The sequence below is a fragment of the Emys orbicularis genome, chromosome 3, assembly GCF_028017835.1.
Source record: "Emys orbicularis isolate rEmyOrb1 chromosome 3, rEmyOrb1.hap1, whole genome shotgun sequence".
Classification (NCBI taxonomy): Eukaryota; Metazoa; Chordata; order Testudines; family Emydidae; genus Emys; species Emys orbicularis.
In genome coordinates, this window is record NC_088685.1 from 33,226,629 (window position 1) to 33,249,469 (window position 22,841).

General features: G+C 43.2%; 1 protein-coding gene across 3 annotated transcripts; it reads right to left on the bottom strand.

Annotated features, from left to right (window-relative positions):
- Positions 1-1,981: 1,981 nt before the first annotated feature.
- On the bottom strand, positions 1,982-20,713 carry KLF11 (KLF transcription factor 11). 3 transcript variants are annotated; one of them, XR_010561299.1, is made up of 5 exons: positions 20,645-20,713; positions 17,493-17,753; positions 14,236-15,232; positions 11,279-11,707; positions 1,982-2,055 (listed from the first exon to the last, which is right to left on the bottom strand). XR_010561299.1 is itself a non-coding variant. In XM_065400987.1 (4 exons), exons 1-4 carry the CDS (start codon positions 20,675-20,677, stop codon positions 11,412-11,414), a joined length of 1,587 nt encoding a protein of 528 aa, XP_065257059.1. In that variant the 5' UTR covers positions 20,678-20,713; the 3' UTR covers positions 11,227-11,411. The 3 variants fall into 3 exon arrangements, 2 of the variants coding, with proteins under 2 accessions (XP_065257059.1, XP_065257060.1); XM_065400987.1 differs by lacking the exon at positions 1,982-2,055 and having other exon boundaries at positions 11,227-11,707; XM_065400988.1 differs by lacking the exon at positions 1,982-2,055 and having other exon boundaries at positions 11,594-11,704; positions 14,232-15,232.
- Between the last annotated feature and the right edge of the window lie 2,128 nt (positions 20,714-22,841).

Consider the following 22,841-nt stretch of genomic DNA (forward strand, 5'->3'; position numbering starts at 1 on the left):
TATCTGAGACCTCCTCCTGTTCCAGGCTCTGCCTCGCTGAAGTCAGAGTTCAGTTTCTCTCCCTGCAGCTCTATTCAGTAACTGCTCCAGCTAAGAACGCTTTTCAGGTTGTCTTAAAGGAAAGACTGTGTTTTGGCAGTTTTATAGAAAGAGAAAATATTAAAATAAAAGGCACGAAAAAATAGACATCCCTGACTGATTATTAGGAAAAGTACCTGGAGGCTGGCAGTAGGCCTAAGGACTGAACATTGAAATCTAACCTGCCTGGCAAGAAGATTTATTTTCTCCCCATTAGCATTTGGGGGGACATCATACTTTAGTCCAGCCTGTTGTTCATAAGATGACAAAATTCATTCCTATTTTTAAAAAGCATCTAGTCTAGCCTGTTCCTAAACATATGGGACTGCACTGAGATACACCAGCTGAGTAGCCGGCCTGTCATTTCAGTCATTACCCTTCTACATGATATATACAGCCTAGTGTATTGGAGCAGGGCACGGTATTTAGTGCAAAAAAACTCTCAGTCCTCTCCAAACAAACAATAAAATATTTTCCACAATTTAGCATGGTATCTTCCCTCATCTAGAAGCAGCACGTAAATACTAAATTATACAAATACAGTATGTTCTGTACTTTGCACAAACTAACTACCTTATGTTTAGTGCCATGCTGGCTATTAGCCATTCTACAAACAGCCACTCCTTAAAAAACACCAAACCAAACCACTGTTGGTCAGAGGGTTAAGGAAAGGGTCACATTTTCCATGGTTACCACTTAAATAGATTACCAGCTCCAGCCACTTAGCTTTCACTGAGCGTGGTGTTAAAAAAAAAAAGTGAGCCTTCAGAGCATGCCATGCAAACTAAAAAAAAAAAAAATGATCATAAGAGATTTTTATATAAATATTAACCAAAAGGCAAATATCTTGGCTTCTGACCGACCATCTGTCTCGTGAAAAGCAGTCATGTGCAGAGGACAGCAGACCAAAAAAAAACTGAAGACATGGTCAGCAGCATGACAACCTAGCAGAAGGCAATTTGGAATTCACAAGATTTATTGGTTGGTCTGTAAAAAGATTAACACTGAAATGGGAAGAAATTTAAAAGCCTGAAAAGAATTCTTAGAAGTTAGTTAACTAGGCCAAAATCTTCCAAAAACAGAACAAAAGCCACTTTTATGCATACTCCATTTGCATCTACTCAACTCCTTATTTACGTGCAAATTGGGGTTTTGCAAATGCAGAACTGCACCTTTGAAGATATAATGCACAGAAATATTTTTTCTTAGCTGCTGATTGTTTTCCATGACATTACTACCATGATAGGAGCATACCTTGCCATTGAACAAGGAAAAGAAATAAAAAGGGTGTAGTCACAGTTGTAGCATTCTAGCCTTTCCTAGAGCATGCACGTACCTGTACAGAAAGGAGCACAAAGACAGCAAGACCTTCAGAGAGGAAACCACTGATTGCTTTATCTCCTGAAAACAACTAGAAAAAGTGGTTGCCTCTAGAGCAGTTTTAAGAAGGGAAACACCCTCTCATAGGCTGGCTATGGGCCAGCTGACCTTTTTACAGGGCTTTAAAAACTGGTTAGGGGGACAAACTCAGCTAGAAATTGAAGACTCAAAATGGGAGGAGCTGTGACTTAATGTGTGGGCAGGTGATGGGAAAGATTGATATGGAAATTGCCAAAAGCAAGCCATGAGGACCCACTTGCTTGTTACAAGCAGCAATATTTGCTCTGTATTTATCTATATGCTTGGTGCGGCAATAAACAGTCTTTGTTGGCAAACTAAAGTGTGTCTTCTGTACTCTGTTAATCAAGACTCACAGCTCTAATAATACAGCCTACAGTACAACCTCGCAGCTTTCACTCAGGTAGGTTAATCAGATGAAGGCTTTTCACAGCTAGTCTCCCTGTCCTCCCATCACCTGGTTCTCCACCTCAGAACTTCCAAAGCAGAAATAAGGATTATAATACCTGAGATGACTTCCTGACACAGACTCCTCAGGTGTGCCTGTCTCCATCAGGGTGGAACTCTGTCCTGGTGTTGCTATGTTACAGAAGACAATTAGAAAGTAGGAAAATTTTGTTTTTCACTGAAACCACTGCCACCAGTGTAGATCCAGCTTGAGTAGGAGTACCCTACCCAGGGGTGAGCCCATAGATGCCGACTCCATGGGTGCTCCAGAAAGCAATGGGTGTCTTAACTAGGCGCTCGGGTAGGATGTTGGTTTAGAGTGCAGTTATACTTTGAAGAGTTCATATGTAAAAAGTGACACCTTTACTCAGCAGATCTGCTTCCTGGGAGCCTTTTCATCTCTACTGACTACAGTAACAAAAGTAGGTTTTAACTGCTTTTTAATAACTGCTGTTATTCATAGAATCAACAGACCAGTAGAGAGGGAGCTAAATTCTATTCCTTCTTGTGCGGCATCACTGGAATTGCTGAGTAAACTCCCATCAGCTGCACTCTTATGGAAATCTATTTATGGCACAGGTGTCCTTGAAGGCGTAGGTCAAAGACAGTGGTCTGTCATGCTGACCTAACCTTTGTAACAGGTGATTATGTATGAGATAGAGAAAGCCCAATCAGGTTGAGTTTGCAGTTAAGAAAAAAATTATCATTCTACTTGTAAATTGAGCACATTTGATAGAGAGAAATTACTGACACACAACAAACATGGAAGGCCTCATGTAAAGAAAAAAAAAATGACCTCAGTTCAGCTTAGAGAGTAAATTTTCACTTTCAGGAACATATTCCCTGAGGGGCACTCCTCAAGTTGCAGCTCAGGGAGCCCAAGTTACTGAGGTCTGAAATCTGGACCCTTAGATAAGGGTCTAGATCAGAAAGTTGCAGATTTAATTAAAGGTATGATTTTATATTATTTAGTTAAACTAGTGCAAACCTTCTTTGCTTTAAAAGTCACTTATTCCAGTTCGAACTAATTCATTAGCTGCTTTAAACTAAACTGAAATAAGCCTGCTTTAAATCAAAGTAAGTGGCCAAGAGGGGTTTGCACCAGTTTCACTAAATCAGGAGGAGGACAATGAGGAGTTCTGTCAAACCTGTCAAAGAAGGCTTGAAATTGTACAAAAGCTCCTTGGGTCCCAATCCTTTTTCTCTCAGATCTGCTTAAGCTTCATCAGGGGACGTTTGAGTTCCAAGATTGAGGTCCCAGTTAAGCTAGAAACACCCTATGATATTGGACTATAACCTATGGACTAAATTCTAAAAGAACTCATTGCAACTACAAAGCTCACCATCTCTGCTATATATCTAAACCTCAAGAATTGAACTCATGTCTGTGTGTGTGTGTATATATATATATATTTTGATTGATCTTTTAAACCATACTCTCTTTTCTTTTTTAATAAATTTTAGTTTAGTTAATAAGAATTGGCTGTAAGCATGTGTTTGGGTAAGATCTGGAATATTCATTAACCTGAGAGGTAATGTGTCTGATCCTTTGAGAGTGGTAGAACCTTTTCTTTTATATGATGAAAAATATTTTCAGTAATCTTCATCATTCTTGACTTGGGTACCTGGGTGGAGGCCTGAGGCTGGGTTACTTTAAGGGAACTGTGTTGTTGACTTCTGGGCAACCAGTGAGGTACTATAGAAGCTGTTTTGTGCTGGTTTGGTAAATCTAAGTATTGAAAATATCCACCAGCTTTGGGGATTGTCTGCCCTATTCTTTGCAGTTAACCTAATTGAGTGACCTCAGCTGGCCCTCCTGGGACCCTGGTCACAGTATTTGTAAAACCTGGGGAAAAACAAAAACAAATAATCAAACAAGAAAACCCTGAACCCATAGAGGCTGTGCAGGGCATCAATTAAAGTGACCAAAATGATAAATGAGAACAACCTGCGAGTATTGGGGACTAATACATACTAAGCTGCAAAAGTTTGCAATGTATGACCAGACATCCTAATATTTTTTTCCAATCATTTCTATTAGACAGTCATTTTTTTCCATTAATGCAGTAGTAGAGAGTTCTCTAAGTCTGTCTGTGTATGAGGGAGGAATTGCAGATTTCCATTTTCTCAAAGTAACTTTTGGCCACTAAAATAGTGACTGCAATCCCATTTCTTAATCACTATAGGTTTTAACTGTAGACCAGGCTTTAGTTAAACTAGAGCAATTTTATGTGAAAATTTAAGATTATGAAGTCTGATTCTACACAAACATTGTGAAAACACAAGCCTTCCCCCCTTGTTAGAGGGAGCAGGCTTAGGGCAAGCTGTTACAAAGTCTGAGGAAAGAGTGGGAAGGTAGCTTCTTAAGGTCTAACCTGCCATTAAGACAATCCAGAAAGAAAAAAAGGGTGGGCACATTTGCCCAAGGGGAGTGTGATGGGGTGCCCACCCCTACAAGGCCTGGAGTGGTTAAAATGGCTAGGCAGGCCAATTAACTGCCCAGGCTACACCTGAGGAAGGAGACAGGGAGCAGGCCACAAACTGGAAATGGGCATAGCTGGGCAGGAACAGGAGGGGCCTGTATAAAGCCCAGGAGATGGGATACTGGGCTAGATGGACCATTGATCTGACCCAATATGGCCATTCTTACGTATGTGCACCACCCGACAGCAATCCCTCCCCCCCCAGCAAAAAGCAGCAAGAGGCTGCAAGGAAGTAGGCTGCAGCCACTCCCTGGGGGGAGAGAGCTTGTGCTGGCAGAAAGAGGGGGAAGCCAGATAAGTAGGAAGAAGCCCAGGGAAACACCAGCAAGGGGTAGGAGCATACAGACCTGGGCTGCTTGTTATAGGGTCACTGGGCTGGAACCCAGTGTAGAGGGCAAGTCTGGGTTCCCCTACCAGCCACTGGGAAGTGATGCAGGGCATTGGAGACACCTGCCAGACAGCTGATCCAGAAGGGTTTAGACTTCCCTGTAAGGGGAGGATCTCAGTGACTTGGCCTGAGGGCCAAACCACAAACAGGAAGCTGCAGGTCTGGGAAAGAGATGACAGGTAGACACACCGCCAAAGGCGGGCAGCACCTGGCAAGAGCTAATCCCCTGAGCTGCCCCGAGGAAGCACCATGTGCAATGAGTGGATCCGGTGACAGGAAGACTGAGAAAGGCATCAGGAAAAGCAGAAGAGTTCACACACACAAGAGGCTGAATTAATCATGGAGGAGACAGAGTTCTTGGGAAGGAGCCCTATTTCCATGAGATCTTTTCTTCTTCACGGTCTTCCTCCTCCAATGACTTGTGAGGAAAACCTGCTTTTTGCTGGGGGGGAGGGATTGCTGTCGGGTGGTGCACATACGTAAGAATGGCCATACTGGGTCAGATCAATGGTCCATCTAGCCTAGTATCCCATCTTCCAACAGGGGGGAGGTGCCAAATGCTTCAGAGGGAATGAACAGCACAGGACATTTTTATCAAGTGATCCATTCCCTGTCATCCAGGCCCAGCTTCTGGCAGTCAGAGGCTTAGGGACACCCAGAGCATGGGACTGTATCCCTGACTATTTTGGTTAATCGCCATTGATAGACTTATCCTCCATTAACTTATCTAATTCTTTTTTTAACCCAGTTATACTTTTGGCCTTCACAATAGCCCCTGCTGACAAGTTCCACAGGTTGACTGTGTGTTGTGGGAAAAAGTATTTCCTTATGTTTGTTTCAAACCAACTGCCTATTAATTTCATTGGGTGACCCCTGGTTCTTGTTATGTGAAGCGGAAAATAACACTTCCTTACTCACTTCCTCCACTTTATAGACTATCATATTCCACTTCCCCTCCCCTTACTTGTTCCTTTTCTAAGATGAACAGTCCGTCTTTTTAATCTCTCCTCATATAAAAGCTGTTCCATACCCCTAAATTGTTTTTGTTGCCGTTCTCTGTACTTTTTCCAGTTTTTGTTTTGTTTTTTTAGGTGGGGCAAGTAAAACAACACACAGTATTCAAGGTAAGGGCGTATCATGGAGTTATATAGTAGCATGATATTTGCGGTCTTATCTACCTACACAACAGTACAGCATTGCTCCTCTTCCCAAATTCAGGGCATGCTGCCAGCTGCAAGCGGCTAGGGCAATGGGTACAGACAGGTGTCATAGTAGAATGTTGCAGTGAAGAACTGAAGTAAGAACAAGGCCTCTATTTTCTTGCTTTAAACTTATTTTGTGGATTCTTGTTTGTTTCTACACTATTTGTTCTCTAGTCCAAGACAAAACCAGACTTTTTAAAGTGACTCAGCTAGAAATAAGTGTAGCTGCAATTTGGTTGGTGGGAAGGGCACAGTAGAGAAATAGCAGAAAAATTCTTCCACGATAGTGGACAACTCTTGCCTGACGGACCACTAAAGAAGATATGCCCAATTCAAGTTGCATCCATATCACAGAATAAGTGCATAGGGGAAGGAGAAACCAGTGACACTTCCGTACAGTCTTGGGATACTGGTTTCTTTCCACTGCTAAAGAAAATGGCACTAAAGTCCTTCTATTGGTTTAAATAGAAGAGCAACCTGCATCTAAATCTTTTGGACCAAATTTGGATATGTGCACTTACAGCAATGACCTCATGTGGAATTATGGAGGTGCACATTTTTTGTATCATTAGATTATCAGCATGACCCACACAAGGAGAATTTATTTATAAAAATCTAAGGGCTCCGATCAAATGGCTGTGGAGGGTCTTTCAAAACAGACACAATGACTAATTATGAACTGCACACCACTATACCAAGTGCACGAGAAGGGTTATGTAACAGTTAATAAATGGATGAAGCACTGGAAAAATCTAGAATAGGAAAAAGTAATCCTGTATTTGCAGAGAAATGCACTAGATGAACCAACACATCATCTGCCTAAATATATGCCAGATACCATTTTACTTTTACACATTCTTGAACAAGCTAAACGCTTTAAATACTTGTAAATCCGAAATTTGTGATTTAAAAATAAAGCCACATTACAGTTTTATTAAATAAGATAAAAAACAGTTACAAAAATGTGAAAATTTTAAAATTTATTTTGAAATATACTTATAGGCTCGCAGTAAAAAGACTGAACAAAATTGTGCAGGCATTAAAGTGCACTAGGACAGTTTACCTGGTCATGTTTAATCCACTAAGACTACTTCATTTTTCTGTTTCTACTCCCTTATACTGTGCAAGAAAAAGTTTCAAATTTTGACTTAGTTATTCAAGCACATTTACAAAAGTACTTTGCTTTCCTTGGGCCCAACAGTATGAGCACCCTCAAAACACCTCACAGGATATGTTCAGCCATAGCATTGGGTAAAATATTTCCGCTAATAGAAATTTCACCAAAAAATGCCTTTTTCAGATTGTCAAAAACTATTCCCGAATTTGGGTAAAATCTGACAAACAGTTTCAGCCAAAACACCTTGAAATTTGTGTGGGGAAAAGTCAAAACATTTCATTTCAATCATTTAGAAACATTTCTTTCTGACATTTTGCTTCAAAATGGCATTCCATTATCAAATTTGGCCAATTAAAAAAAAAAAAAAAAAAAAAAAAACACCAAAAGACCATCACTACAAAAGAGGGTGAAAAATACCCCAAAACTGCCAAATGAAAACAAAAACACTCATAACGAATATAAACACGAAAAGACTGTTCTGACTCTACCTGAAATGTTTCAGTCAATTGGAAATGAAAGTTTTCCAAGTTTCTGTTTGATTAAAAATTTCAAAAAATTGGCTTGGTTTGCCTCAAAAAAAAAAAAAAAAAAAAAAACTAACTTTTCAGTTCAGCACCCAAACCAAAAAAATCTATTATTTGCTCAGTTCTATTCAGCTATTTGCAGGCTCAGGTTCTAAATACTCACGGGTCTAATGCTCACACACAGTTCCTGCCAACTTCTAAGTGGCCCTAACTCCTAAGTAAATAGGAGATAGAGGTATTGCAAACAGGACGCAGGGACCATTGACAACTATGCTTGCACATTTATGGGCAGAATTTTATCCCATACTCTCCTGTGCATCTTTTTCTCTCTCTGACAAGCAAAAGAACAAGACCATCTACAAAATTACTTACAGGGTGTTTCAAAAACTGTTCTGCTACTGGGAAATATCAAAATATTCTGCCAAATTAAAAAAAATTAGTTTACCAAAATAGGTTTTGAAGTTGATATGTCATGTCTGGGTCAAGTAAAAAAGCCACACAGTCGCACTACAGTCCATAGGCAGATTTTTTTGCTCTTCTCTTCCCTAGAGCATGAAGAGCAGGGCTAATCTTTTTTTGCAATGGAATTAAGCTTGCATCCTAACTATCAGTACTCAAACACCACAAGAGTAACAGTCCAAGTATCCACTTTACCAAAAAGAGGAATTACAATGTAGCCCTTTGAAAAATAAATATTTGCATACATACAGCAATACACAAGATTACTCCTGGGGGAATTCTGCAAAATTTTGCATATTTTATTTGTCAAAGTATCATGCCGGGTGTTTTTTGAGCAGGGAGGGATTGTTAGGGAGCCTCCACCATGCAGACGCTGACTGACCCCCTAGCCCTTCTCAGTCAGACAGGCACATCTGCCCCCGTCCCCATGTGGCCCTGCGCCCCCACTCCATTCAGTCCTCGCCCCAATCTGTGCCCCCACTTGCCTTTCTGAACTCGTCTGTGACCTTTTCCCCAGCAGCCCATGCTGTCTGTCCCCCCATATCCTGTGCCTCCTGACCTGGCCCCACGGGCAGGACGCTGTGAGGAAGGCAGCCTCTCCTTCTTCCCTATCTGCAGCTGGGGCTGCTCCCGCACAGAAGCAGCTGCTCTCTGTTCTGGCGACACAACAGCCCCTTGTGGGCAAAAGGAGTAACTGCAGCACCTTCCCAGCATGTATTGTCTGCTGGAAAAAAATTCGGCAAAGCACATAAATTCTGTGCATGCACAGTGGGGCAGAATTCCCCCAGGAGTACCGATGATCAGCTGTGTCATAATAAATGTCAAATGAACAAGGATTGGACATTTTAAAGGATATGCACAAAAATTAAGTACACTGAGCGCAATGTTTCAATTTAGCATAATCTTAAAATTACCAATAACTATAACCAAAGGCATAAACACCTAGATATAGGAGTATATTCTGCTGTTACACATGCGCTTCACTGACTTCACATGAACTATAAACTGATTTCAGTGTGTTTGCACCAGTCCATATGTGCGCAGAATCAGACCAACATACTGCACCACAAAACAAAGTTTTCAGACTAATGAAGCAGTGCAACAAGCAGCACATTTCCAAATATTGATGTTTTATTCATCTGGAAATTTAGATATCTTCTCAAAAGCTCAATATTACTGACAGTTTCAATGTATTATTTGCTGGTAGTAGGAAAGTCCAATCATTTTACTTCAAATTGAAATACTGTTCCATATGGACACTCAGTGGATTTCAAAAAGTGTAATAGACTGAACTTAGCAAACCATTATTTTGCAAAATGGAAGAGAATCCAGCTCATGCTCCGTTAGTTGTGTTGACTGTGACAGGCTCATAAGAGCAAAGAGTAGCAAAAACATATTTTGTCAGTAAAGAGGGAGATGCAACTGAATGCACACACAAGAAGCAGATGACCTGGAGTATGAAAATGCCATTTTTATATTGTTACTTTTCAGATTACAACCACACTTTAAGGAGAAGGCTGTTCACGATAGGAAATTTAGACTCAAATGAAATAAATAAATAAGCTTAAGGCAAAGTCCTTATGAAGTTGTTAATGTTAAAAGATGTTTGCAATAGAAGCAGCCAAGTTGCACAAGGAATCAACCGACAGAACAGAAATATTTGGATTAAGGAAGGTACCACGCTAGTCAAAAGGCTATTTTTAATCTGTTCTATAGCCAATGATTCTGGGTACTAATGAAATGTCAGATGTTACACCAAGTCTGATCTCAGCACTACAGCAAACATCTTTGCTTGTTAATATATATAATGTGTGTGTGTGTGTGTGTTCTCTTCTTGACACAGAAGCTGAGTGATCTAGTTGTGCTACACACATTTAATTTTGTTAATCATACTATGCTACTAAAGAAAGTTACAACAGAGCAGTCCTGCAGCTGGCAATTTTGCAATTCATCTTAGTCATAACCTACTTTGATGGAAAAGAAAGTCCATTCAACAGGAAGAATATTTCATCTAATAGAGAAGAGTGGTTCTGCATGCAAAATAGCATGATGTATAAGGCCGTAAGAAGAGGCTCATCAGTTTAACAAAGTGGCTGTGTTTTAAATTAGACTTTGGGTGTGTGCTTTTGATACACAAACTGAAGTCTTGAATAGTTCATTACTAGGTGTGCAAGAGTCTAACCTAAACACTATATATAAAAAAAAAACTCTAACATTTTAAAAACAGAGAAATACAAATCAGAGATCCAGTTTACTACACGACAGCTGTTTTGTCACCATCTACCAGTTTTGTGTTTACAGTAGATTGCAACAGATTAGCATCAACAAGATTTAAGTAAAAATCTCTTAATGGTGGCAAAATTCTTCAGAAGCAGCTGTCCTTGTGCATCCACTTGAACAGTCTTGGCTCTCCAAACTTTGCTCAGTCAGAACAAAAACTAATCAGGAGTGTGTGTCTTTCAAGCTTCCACCTGAAGTCACAAGGATTTACCACAGCAAAGTTTATGAAACATGCTAAGTGCAATTTTTTCCTTCAAGGAACCTAATTCAATTAATTGTTGTGGATTTCAAGAAGCACACTTTTATTCCTGGAGTTTTCTTTTCTTTTTTTTTGTAAATGGCAACAGGCTTTTAAGTCCCACTCCTGCAATCTCATCTGAATGAAGGTCTGACTGTGCAAACTGATTGCTGGATCAGGGTCTAAATGTGTAGAGTTCCAAAACATTGTGAGTTAACCAAGTGTTTATATGTTTATAAAATGTTTTAATTAAGTTTCTTGCGGCTTAGTGAAAAGCAGTTTCCAAACAAAGGGTCTGATTTTGCATACTTTTACTTATGCAAGTAGTTTCAATGACGGCAGGCCAAGCCCTAGCTGAACAAATATAAAATATATTTTGTATAGAAAATACTAGTATATAAAACATTAAAAATCACTTGTTTTACCTTGTATCAAATATGAACAGCAATTGTTACTCAAATGAGTTTTGCTTTTAATACTCTAGTACCCAAATTGTTTCCAAAGAGTTCTGCTTTTCTGAAGTGCTGGTGACTGTGGATGCCCAAATGTCGAGGAAAAGAGGAACCGGAAAAAAAAAAAAAAAAGAGACACACACACACACACAATTGAATTCTCATATGATATCATCAGAACAGAGCCTAAACTGAATAAAATAATTACATACCTTTTTTCCGCCCTATTAAAGAGGCAAATATGAACAGAAATTAAGAAAACATCGTCAATTCGGTTTTAACCATTGTAGCTCTTCCTGACTTTTAGAAAGTTCAGAGAGCAGATTTTTTGTCCAACTAGCCCACTTAGGCAGAGGTTGGTATGGGTATGAGCATGTTCAATGCACCATCACTTTTAGGTTTCTCTGATGTAGCAATTCTGTTCAGTTTGTCAACCTGTGTCTGCCAACTGGGTATTTTCTTTGTAGTCATATGACGTCGGGCGTGTTTTGTCAAGTGATCACTGCGCATGAAACGACGGTCACACACGGGACAAGCAAACTTCTTCTCTCCAGTATGAGTTCTTCGGTGTCGAGAAAGTTCATCTGAGCGGGCAAACTTTTTGTCACAGCCTTCCCAGTTACAGCTGAAAGGTTTTTCTCCTGAATGGATATGGAGAAAAGCAAAACAAGGTTATTTTTACTGATAAAAAAGAAAATGGCTTTAAGAACTAATAATTTAGACTCCAGCCTTGCAGCCACTTAAGCACATATTTAACTTTAGGCCCACGAGTCCCATAAGATTAAGCATGAGCTTAAGTGGCTGCTGCATCGAGGTCTTAGACAATAGTACATTTATTGCTTTTGTTAGTTTTCTGATTCAACAACATTTTAAAAAAATGTTGCCAAACAATTCAGAGTTTAGGGGAGAATATTTTTGCATAAAGCTACAATATCTTTTGACCGTGAACTTTGAGAAATGAATCCCTCTACTAGAAGTCAGAGGCTGTGCCATGTCATTAGAAAGTACTATAATCTGAAAAAGTGTCTTGGATTTGATCTCAATGTCATAATAAAATGCTCAATTCTTCAAAAGAACACAGCAACTCAACTGCTAATAACAATTAAAAACATAATTACTAACATTTTGGATCATTTACTGAGTTATGTTTATCATTAGATTTGGCAGTTCATCAATTCCACCAAAAAGAAGTTACATTTTATTACTCATGTGGTGTGAAACAGAACTAATGTAAGGGATGATCCTGCATTCCTTTCACAAGCTAAAATTTCCAGTGGCTTCACAAGCATTTTGGATGCTCAAGGAACGTAAGCGTTTGCTCAGAGCTCTAACATCACCTTTGCTAGTTTCTGATTACTGTGTGTAATACTTACACAATTGTGCAATTTTAGAGCTATTCTAATAGCAAGTGATCTACTACCCACTTTTACCCAGCGATAAACATTTAATATCCAAAATATACTTACAGATAAATCTGAAAATGTGTGCTCCATTCCACAAGGAAGCACTAAAAAGAATTCTTACATATTAAGCGCTAAGTCCTTCCCCTATTGCACAAGTTAATCCACCTCTCTCTCAAAGCAGGAGTAACAGAGGGAAGGGTAGGTCAGCTATTGTTCCCCTGGCCTTCTGCAGGCTCTGTTCGCTAGTTAAGAATCACGGTTAGACCAGTGTGCTCCAGCTCCCCTGTACACATGCTGCAGTCATCATGTTAGAACGGATTCATACAGCTTCTTTTTGAACCAGAGGAAAGATGTTCTGTAAGATACACTGCCCTTATCCCTGGGCCATCCTGCACTGCACCAGGATAACTCAGGAATCCACTACACCAGCCATAATGGCTCTTCCACTCGCACACACACCCTAAAGAGCAACGAGGAAGGAGAGGATTCTACCTCTAGGTCAGAGATCCCAATCCTGTGGGGCGTGTTCCCCTGGGGGGCACCAAGAAACATTCAGGGGAGCACAGCTGGGACCAGGGTCAGCCCTGACGTGGGAGTGGGGTGGGGAATGGAGAGAGAGCACCACCCAGCTCCACACTTGGGCCTGGCCCCGGCTGCCAGCCCCGCGCCCGGGGCTCCGCTCCCAACCCCAGCTCCAGGGGCACAGACTGAGGTAAGGGGAGGACGCGAGGTAAAAAGTTTGGGACCACTGCTCTGGGTTCTAGTTTAGGGGAATATCTACTCCCTTAAAGTGTCTTTTTCAAAAAGTTATTCTTCCAATGAGGAATTTTAATAAAATAAATTGTCAGATTAAATGGAAATTAAAACCAGATTATGTGCTGAATATCCATAGAGTTAGACCAGGCTCAGGAGAGAATCAGGAAAGAAATACATCTTAAAATAATCTTCCCTGCCCCCTCCCTCCAAAATAAACAAATATAGCACTTTGACATCCTTCTAATAAGGACCCAGAATGCGTGACTTGCAGCAGACCAGGATTTCAGAAGGAAGAAAGGAATTATTAAAACATACTTGGTAAAAATATATTTCTGCCCTGATTGCTCCTCAAAGTCTGGTTAAAGACAGTCCACAAGTATTTGTTATGTTTAATTTTCATTTCAGTTTAACAATTCTATGCACATAGTGGTCACAAACTAAAGCCGATTGGTTTTATTTAACCAATAGTTAGTTCTATTATCCACCACAGTGGAACTCATTACAGCTCAGGACCTGGTGCTCATTCCTTTAGTGAAGTCAGAATGCTAAAAAACTGGGGGGAAAAATACATCTATCTTAACAGGTGTATAGAGTGGATTCTGTTATGTATAGCCTGATGAACCATAAAAAGACAAACACAAAAACTACCTGTAGGATGATGTGTCACAACACACCCTCCCCAAGAAAACTGGTTTATGTAATTCCTTCAGATCATATTAAATATAGCACAACTCAAGTTTAAAAAAAACATTTTGGACCAAGTTTTGCTTTAATTTACACTATGTGAAATTCTACTGATGTCAATGGAGTTAATCTGGGGTTTAAGTTACAGGGGGAAAAAATGGTCCCTTTTTTGTCTGTCCTCGAAGAATATCCTCTACTCTCCCACAATATATGGGAAGGTTTCTATGCCACCCACTTACCCCTCTCAGAATCAAAATGCAGAACAACATTCTTCCAACAATACAAGTGAATATTCTTGTAACAAAGGATTTGCCCTCCATACGCACCAGTGTGAGTACGAAGATGGGCTTTGAGGTGGGAACTTTTGAAGTAAGTTTTCCTACAGCCTGGGAAGTTGCAAACGTAATTTCTCCTTCTTGAGAAGTCCATTTGAGGTGCACAGCTTTGACCAGAAGCAATAAAAACTGGTGCAGGAGCAAGAGGCAATAACTTGGTGTTTCCAACAGTCATTACAGTTTGTTGGCACTGTGGTGTCTGTGCAACAGCAGTCTGTGGAAGAACCAACATAACAGTCCCCTGAGGCACAGAAGATCCCATGAGAACAGGCTGAGAAACTGGGGCTGTTTGGGGTAAAATAGGTTGGACAGTAGTTGCGACTGTCTGTGTAGGGGGTTTTATAAAGGCAGAAATCATACGTCTTTGCCTGTTAAAAGGGATCATTTGGCAGATGACTTGGGGGTTTGAAACAGGGGTAGGTAGCAGCTGGGTGGCTTTTTTCTGTAGGTAGTTGTCACAGTTCTTTGGTAAACAAGTCCGCGGTGAAACAGGCCGAATTGGCTGTTGCCCTTTATTGGTAGCATTACAACTGGAGTTGTGCAAATAAGGCTGATGTACTGGTGAAGTATCACTAATTAAACCATCAGCAGTATCCATGTCCTCTGAAACTCTGGAATGTCTTCGGTCTTGTGCTTCACACCAGTCTGTGGAAGTGCTGCAATTGCCTGAAGTTACCTTTGTTTTAACTTGCACAGCAGGAATGTGGGGGTAAGCAGAACTATCGCCCGTATGACGTATCACACTGGTTGCCATGGCCCTGCAAGCCTGAGGGGCAGGTGGCTCAGATATTGCTGACTTCCGACTGGACTGTCTCTCCATGTTTATGACAGATGGTTTGGCTATGGCAGACGCACAGTTTGTAGAGGTGACTACGCAAACAGATGTATTTGCCATGACTGTCCTTGGTTTGGAATAAGTGACTTGTGAAGAAAGGAGCATTGTAGTCGATGGCTCAACAAAATCAGGGCTGTGGGGTGGGGTCATACACTAGAAAAATAAAACAAAAATATACAAACATAAAAACCGTCAGGTGTTTTCACAGTGGTTATCAACCTTACTTTAAAAATAAAGAACATGTGATAAAGATCTAGAGTAGAATGAAGAGTCTAAAGAGCCGTATTTTAGGAAGCTCTGACTAAAACATTAACTTCTTATACAGTGGCTCTTCTGGAAAGTTCAAAAGCCCGCTAGTATCAAGTAAACAGTGACACAGCCGCAATACTGCATGTGTCAGCTCTTTAGGCTCCAACGCCCATTTTCACTCAGATAATGGCTGCGTCTATTAAAATGCTGTTCACTGTGCGCTGTTCTTAGAAAATAGGATAGCAATTCATAGTGACATTATACCTGCTTAATTGCAGGTTTGCAGAGACCTAAATCTTTTATTAATTATTATTCTGTCAGCTGGTAGCTCATCTTGGAATGGATATGTTTGGAACTGTTCTCCCCACTCTTCTTGAGCCACTTCTCCCTCTTCCCTCCACTGCTTCTGAGAATTTATGCCTCTTCCCTTCACTGCTCCAGAAGAGACCAGCCACTGTTGGGAGATGAGAATGTGACCTAAGAGGTCTATCAGCCAGTCATCACCCCTCTCAATCTTCCTCCTCCTTCTTCCTAGTTCATTTGCATAATAAAAGTCTATTGGGTAAAATGAATTCCTTAACATACTGAAAGAGTAAAACAAATTAGCTTTTCTTGGATATCAACTACAACAATACCTATATAAGAAACACAAGAACAGCTATACTGGGTCAGACCAAAGGTCCATCTAGCCCAGTATCCTATCTTCTGACTGTGGCCAATGCCAGGGGCTTCAGAGGGAACGAACAGAAAATCATCAAGTGATCCATTCCCAGGTACCTGAGAATCAACTGTCATCTGAAGTGGACCAGAACTTTGGAGAAATAATCAGCTGCACGTACAAACACACAGGCTATGGAAGTATCATTATGAAGCGACAAGTTTAATTTCAACTTGCTTTTATGCTTTATCACAGTGTCTAATAACATTTGTCCTACATTCCAAGGATTCTTTTTTGTATGATCTTTGCAGGTAAATCAATACAGAGTCTACTCCTAGGGGAATACTGCGCAATGCAGAATTTTGCAGAAATTAATGTTGTGCGCACAGAATTTCCTTTCCCCCCCCACAGAAATGGGCTGCAGTGCTGCTGGTCACCACTAGGCGTCACTGGACCCTGCAGAGCCCACCTCACACATAGAAAACACTGCCAGGGGAAGGAACGAGGGAGCTACAGGATTCCCGGCAGCTGCATTTCCCAGCATGCCCTAAGGGAAGGAGGCAGCGGAAACGCCACACAAGCCTGGGACTGAGCATCAGGCTGTTTCTCCCTCTGGATCCCTGGAGTCTGATGGGTAGGGGGGTGGCTGTCTGGGCTGGGGGAAGCCCTCAGCTGAGGTCTGGGGGGGGAGAGGGGCAGGTGTCTGGGCAAGGGCAGGCCCCGCAGCTGGTCTCTGGGGGGTAGGGGATTTGGGTGTATTGGCTGGGGCGAGGGGGTGCCGCAGCTGGGCTCTGGGTGGGAGGGGTAGTGGGTGTCTGGCCCCCCCAGCTGGGCGGGAAGAGGGGGCAGAGAAATAGGAACTGGGTTGTCATAGGGGTTTCTTTAACTCTCTACTGCTGGGGTAATTTTTTGTGTGCGTCTGTATTGTTACAGACATACTTGCTGACAGGTATTTTGAAATAAATTACCAAAGTAATTGAAACTGGCATGATTATGTAATGTTATTTTTGACAAATAAAACTGGCAGAATTTTGCAGAATTTTAAAATAGTGTGTGCAGAATTTTTATATTTCTAGTGCAGAATTCCCCCAAGAGTAAGAGTCACATGCAATCCTCTTACTCAAAGTACTAAGGAGAAACCTACAATAAACTATCCAAATAAGCTGCCCCTGGACATTAGTTAAAATGAACTCTTGATCAAAGTTTTTCTACTTGGATTTAAACAGGAAATCAAAACATTTTGTTTGTGTCATCACATCTATTACTGAAGAGATGACGGAATTATCCAAACTGAGAAATGTATACTTTACATGAAAATAGTAATTACATATATAGACAAGTTAGGGGGTAGACATTACTTTCGACAATAATCAGCATTTAAAAAACAAAGATACTGCTCTCTCCCCAAATACAACAAAATTATTCAATATAATGGGGATATAATAGTAATAATATAAAATTTATCTGTGGTCATACATATTCATTTTTAATTAGTTTTTTTCTTACCAGTGTAGACAAAAAGTGATAATCCTTTGGTAATTCAGAGGCAGCTTCTGCATGCATGGTGAAGTCACCTGAATCTGAGATGGGCGTAAGTGGCCTTATCTTTAATAGGTCACCTTTCTGTGATCTTTGACCCCAGGAGCTCATACAAACAAGCGCCTGGACTGCTTCTATGTCATTCTGCTCTAAGGTGCTACACGTAGACCTTTCGCTGTCATGACGCTGTCGTTCACGTATAGATTCATATATGTCCACAATGTCAACCTAAAGGCAATCGGATAATTAGCTGTTAGAACAAGTCGGAAAACAAAGTTACCACATATTGTTTGCTTATAATGAAGGTCACTTGAAACTCATCATATGCCCAATGCAAGATTTTTTTAAAAACCAATTCAGTTATTCAATATGCAAACCTTTCCCCTCCCCCTCCTATCAGAGTACATCTTATCTCCCCACTCCCAACCCAACTAGCCTTGCAGAAGAATGACTCACTGGAAAGGAATTGACACACGTAGCTTAAATTTCCAGACTAACTTTCTTGGATTATTGTTGTTCTGAGTAAACATGTTCTGCGCGCGCGCACACACACACACACACACACACACAAAGTGACTCCACACCCTGCTTTGTTTAGTGAGGGCCATTTTCTGGCTTGACCACAAGGGTTTTATTTAGCTTCAGTCTAATATTTACTGCCGTTTAGAAGAATGAGAAGGGCAGAGAGTCAAGGGTTCCCAAGTTCCAAACACAAGTCTGCTGCCTACTCCAGCTACGTCTACACTACAGCTTAGTAGGCATACCTTATGTTGCTCAGGGGTGTGAATGAATCACCAACCTGAGCGACATAAGTTACACCAACATAAGCACCAGTGTGGAGTTTCTCCCACCGATATAGCTTCTGCAGCTTGCAGGAGTGCTGGAGTAGTTAAGCCAAGGGCAGAGCTCTTTCCTGTTGGCTTAGAGCGGCTATACCTGCCTGTGCCATTGTAAACTCTCTAGTGTAGCCGTGCCCTCAGTGTATAAATTTGGCAAGTCATTTATCCCCCATATTACAGGTGGAGGAAATTGAGGCGGACAGATACATACATAGGAGGGCACTAAGAGCACCATATGAACATCCAGTTGTCAATGATAAAGCACTATGTAAGAGGTAGATACTATTATTAGGGCATTTGGGGATGGGAGAGGAACCCAAACATCAATTTGTTTTCATAAGCAAATATTGCATTATTGTACTTTTCGGGGGCTAAAAATTCTCATTTTTCCTTCAGTGAAAACGTACACAAGTTTTGCAAATGTTCAGTGTGTGTGCTGTAATGACCCCAGCAGCCACATGTTGTTGCTCTAACACTTATATTCACTTTCCCCCACATAAAATGAGTGATAACAAAAGGGTCCACTCCTCCACTTCTTGCACACCCAAAACTCTAAACAAAATCAATTAGAATTCCGAGTGTGTGAGGAAAGCAGAATCCGGCCTTTCTTTAGATTATAAACTGGTAGGGACAATGTTTAGATACTGCAGTGATAAGTCCTACTCAAAAAACCTAAAACAGATTAGATGGCATTGGGTGAAATTATGGCCCCACTGAAAGTCAATGAGACCTTGCCATTGACTTCACTAGGTCCATAGTGCCAAGCAGATATACAACTGTGTACATAATACATAGTATTTATTACACGTGTGTGGCAGATACATTAAGCACAATGGATCTGAAAAGCAGACATTTATCAAATCCATAGAGTATTCATCCACCTGACAAATCATCCCAGATTTAAAGGAAGCCTCAGGGTTAAAAAAAAAAATAATAATCCAATTTAAAGAGTCCTTAAATAGACTAACTGCTCTGAAAATTTTAGAAAAAAATCCCACAGGTCTTGAAAAATCATCTAATCACTTTATATAATCCTTTGATTACAATATGAACAGTAAAAACCACCAAGCAGAACCACTGTGCTGGGCACCGGGCAAACATATGAAGACACAGGAGCTGGTGACAGCGCCTTCCAAGTCTCCGCGCTCAATCCAATAAATAGCTTCCCAAAGTCCTCCATCAACACCAAAAAGAGGTTACGCTCCACGAGGGTGATTTCCTCGAAAAGGGCTGTGCTCATAAAATAAAGTCTGGGTGAAACTCACACCGGCGCCGAGAGGAGCCCGACAGCTTGTCCTGAGATCACCCCGCGCGCGGCGCACAGGCACTGCACAGGAAGTCGGCGCCTGCAAACAGCGGGCGAGCTGGCAGGCGGCCCCAGCTGCTGTGCGTCTGCCGGAGCAGCAGCAGCGCCACGGGACGGGAGATCCCCGGGGCCAGGCCCTGAGTGTTTATTTTCAGGTGGGGCCGATCCTCACCAGTCTCGTTTGCTCGCTCAACAGGCGAAGCGGGACTGCGGCCGCCTGCTCAGCGTGACGGAGCCCCGGAGCCGAGCCCAGCGGGTTGGGAGGAGGGAAAGCCCCACCCCCAGAGGGGAGGGGATGGCGGGGTTTCTCCCCACCCCGCGGGGCCCGCAGCCGCCGCCCACTCCCAATATAACTCCGGGGCAATGTGATGCATCAAAATAGCCCTGCGAACGCGCGCGGGCGCCGAGCTGCAGCGGAGCCCGGGCGGGAAGGAGGGGGCTGGGGGTGCACAGCGCAGACAGCGACCGAGCTGCCATGCCCGCCCCGCCCTGGGCCGGGCAGCTGCAGCGGGCCTCCCTCGGGTGCACGTACCGCGCCGTGGGTCAGCCTCGCCCCCTGCCCCACGCCGACGGCAGGGGGGCGACCACAGGGGGTGACCCCCGCCCGGCCAGGGCGCTGGGAAGGGGAGGCCGGGCTCACAGGAAACCCACGCGCACATTCGCTCCCGTGTCCCTCCCGGGGCCAGCAGCGCGGGCCACAGACGCCCCCACCCCAGGGCACGCACCGCCCGCCCCGGGGCCAAGCTATGGCGAGCGGGCTTAGCGCCCCTGGCAGCAGGTGCCCGGCTTGCTGCCTCCAGCGCCCCAAGGGGGGAGCCCCGCTTCTGGGGCGGGCGCCCATCACCCTGGCGTCTGGGCACGGGAAAGCCATGGGGGAGAGCGGCTGGGCAGCCGGCCCCTCAGTGCCCCCCTCTCCGCCAGCAGCCCCCCACCCCACAAAGCAGCCCAGGGCAGCGCCGGCCGGGGGTACTCACAGCGGGGGCATCTCCCCTCTCCGAGCCGGGCATGGCGAGGCTCCTGCAGGCAGCAGCGATGTGACAAAGGCAGCAGCCAGCGCCGCCTCCACCTCCCCCGCCCGCGGGGCCGGCCGCGCAGCAGCCCCGGCGCGGGCGGGGGGAAACACACCAGATACTCCGTGCACCAGGCGAACGGGGGAGGAAGGAGCGGGCAGCTCCCCACCAATCGCAGCCCGGCCTGGCCCGCGTCGGACCAATAGGCGGCCTCGGCCGGCGTGATCGGGGCGTGCAGCCTGCCTGATAGCAGGAAGGACTCAGCGTGGGCATGTTGGCGGCTGTGGCTCAGTCTGAGCCACCCGCTGGAAACTAGGGGAAAGGTCAGCACGGGAAAGGGGGGCGGGACCGCTTGTCACTGAGCGGCGGCCAGCCAGGGAATGCCTGCGCGCGGGGGTGTGTCTGAGAGCTGCTGCGAGCTCCAAATCCCTCCCGTCCCAGCCAGGGAACCAGGCTCCAGACAGTGAGTGTGAAAGGGACTACTTCTCCCCGAGCCAGCGCAGAGTACAGTCACCAGACATGCACAACTCACTGCACCCTCTCCCCAATCCAGCACACAGTGCACCCCCCAAAATATACACACCCTCACTGCACCCTCTCCCCAATCCAGCACAGAATGCACCCCCCAAATATGCACACCTCACTGCACCCTCTCCCCAATCCAGCACAGAATGCACCCCCCAAATATACACACCTCACTGCACCGTCTCCCCAATCCAGCACAGAATGCACCCCCCAAATATACACACCTCATTGCACCCTCTCCCCAATCCAGCACAGAATGCACCCCCAAATATACACAGCACATTGCACCCCTCAATCTCCCAAATGTACACAATACAATGCACCTTCTTCCCAAGCCAGGAGAGTGTACCCCCAAATATACACAGCAATATGCCCCCCAATATACACATCACAATGCACCATTCCCCTCCCCAGTCCAGCACAGTGCATCCCCAAATATACACAACACCACAATAGACCGTCTTTCCTCCCCAGTCCACCCCCTAAATATACACAGCAATGCACCCCACCCCTCTGCAATCTTGCACAGAATGCACCTCCCAAATATACACAACAGAATATAGACCTCCTCCCCTTCCCAATCCAGCACAGAAGGGACCCCCATCCTCAAACCCAGCAATCCTGAACAATGCATTTTAGCTCTTCCCCTCTCACTTCATAACAGTAGAAATCCCATGAAGGAAAGAATGCACCATGGAGCCCTGCTTTAGTTGGGGGCCTTTGGACGCTACTACAATATAAATAACAATATGAAAAATGCATATATCATCTAGGGCATCATGCCCCATATCTAGAACAGCATAGAAATACCACCTAGAAAAGAACTGCTAGAACATACATTCAACTTAGCAAGTGTCAAAATGGGCCAGGCTGTGTTGGGTCGGTGATCCACTACTCTTTTTGATACTCTCTTTTTTTGGGTACCATCTTATTCTCCAGAATTTCTGCTTTCATTTAAATAAAAAAAGTCTATCTTTAACCATTTATAGTTGCAAACTAAAGTAAAGTAAGTGACCCTGTCTCCCTGAATTTGTAGTCTGAAGTAATAGCTTCAGTGCCTGCAAATTGCCACTGTTCATTCATTCCCATAGGGCATCGGTTTAGATCTTAATTACAATAATTTAAATGTCAGTGTTAACTCTTTAGAGAGACAAGGTGGGTGAAGTAATAGCTGTTGTTAGACCAACTTCTGCTGGTGTGAGACACAAGCTTTTGAGCTTACACAGAGCTCTTCTTCAGGTCTGGGAAAGGTACAGTGTGTCACAGCAAAATATAAGATGGAACAGATTTCCCAGACCTAAACAAGAGCTCTGTCTGTGTAAGCTCAAAAGCTTCTCTCTCACCAACAGAAGTTGGTCCAATAACAGATGAGCTAAGATCAAGTGTAGGTAGTCTCTTGGTCTATCCAAGGCCGTGATCAAGTGTCTTGATGTTTTGGTCTTTTGGCCTCGAGATGAAAACCTTGCCTTTGTTTCAGGGACCTTGAAGTGAAAAAATTCTCTAAGTTACCTCACCCACTTTGTGTCTCTAATATTCTTGGATCCACACAGCTACAACAACAGTGCATACAATAGTAATAGTATTAACTCTTTCACAGCTGATCAAAGCATGTAATAAAGGAGAGGGAGGGTCATTT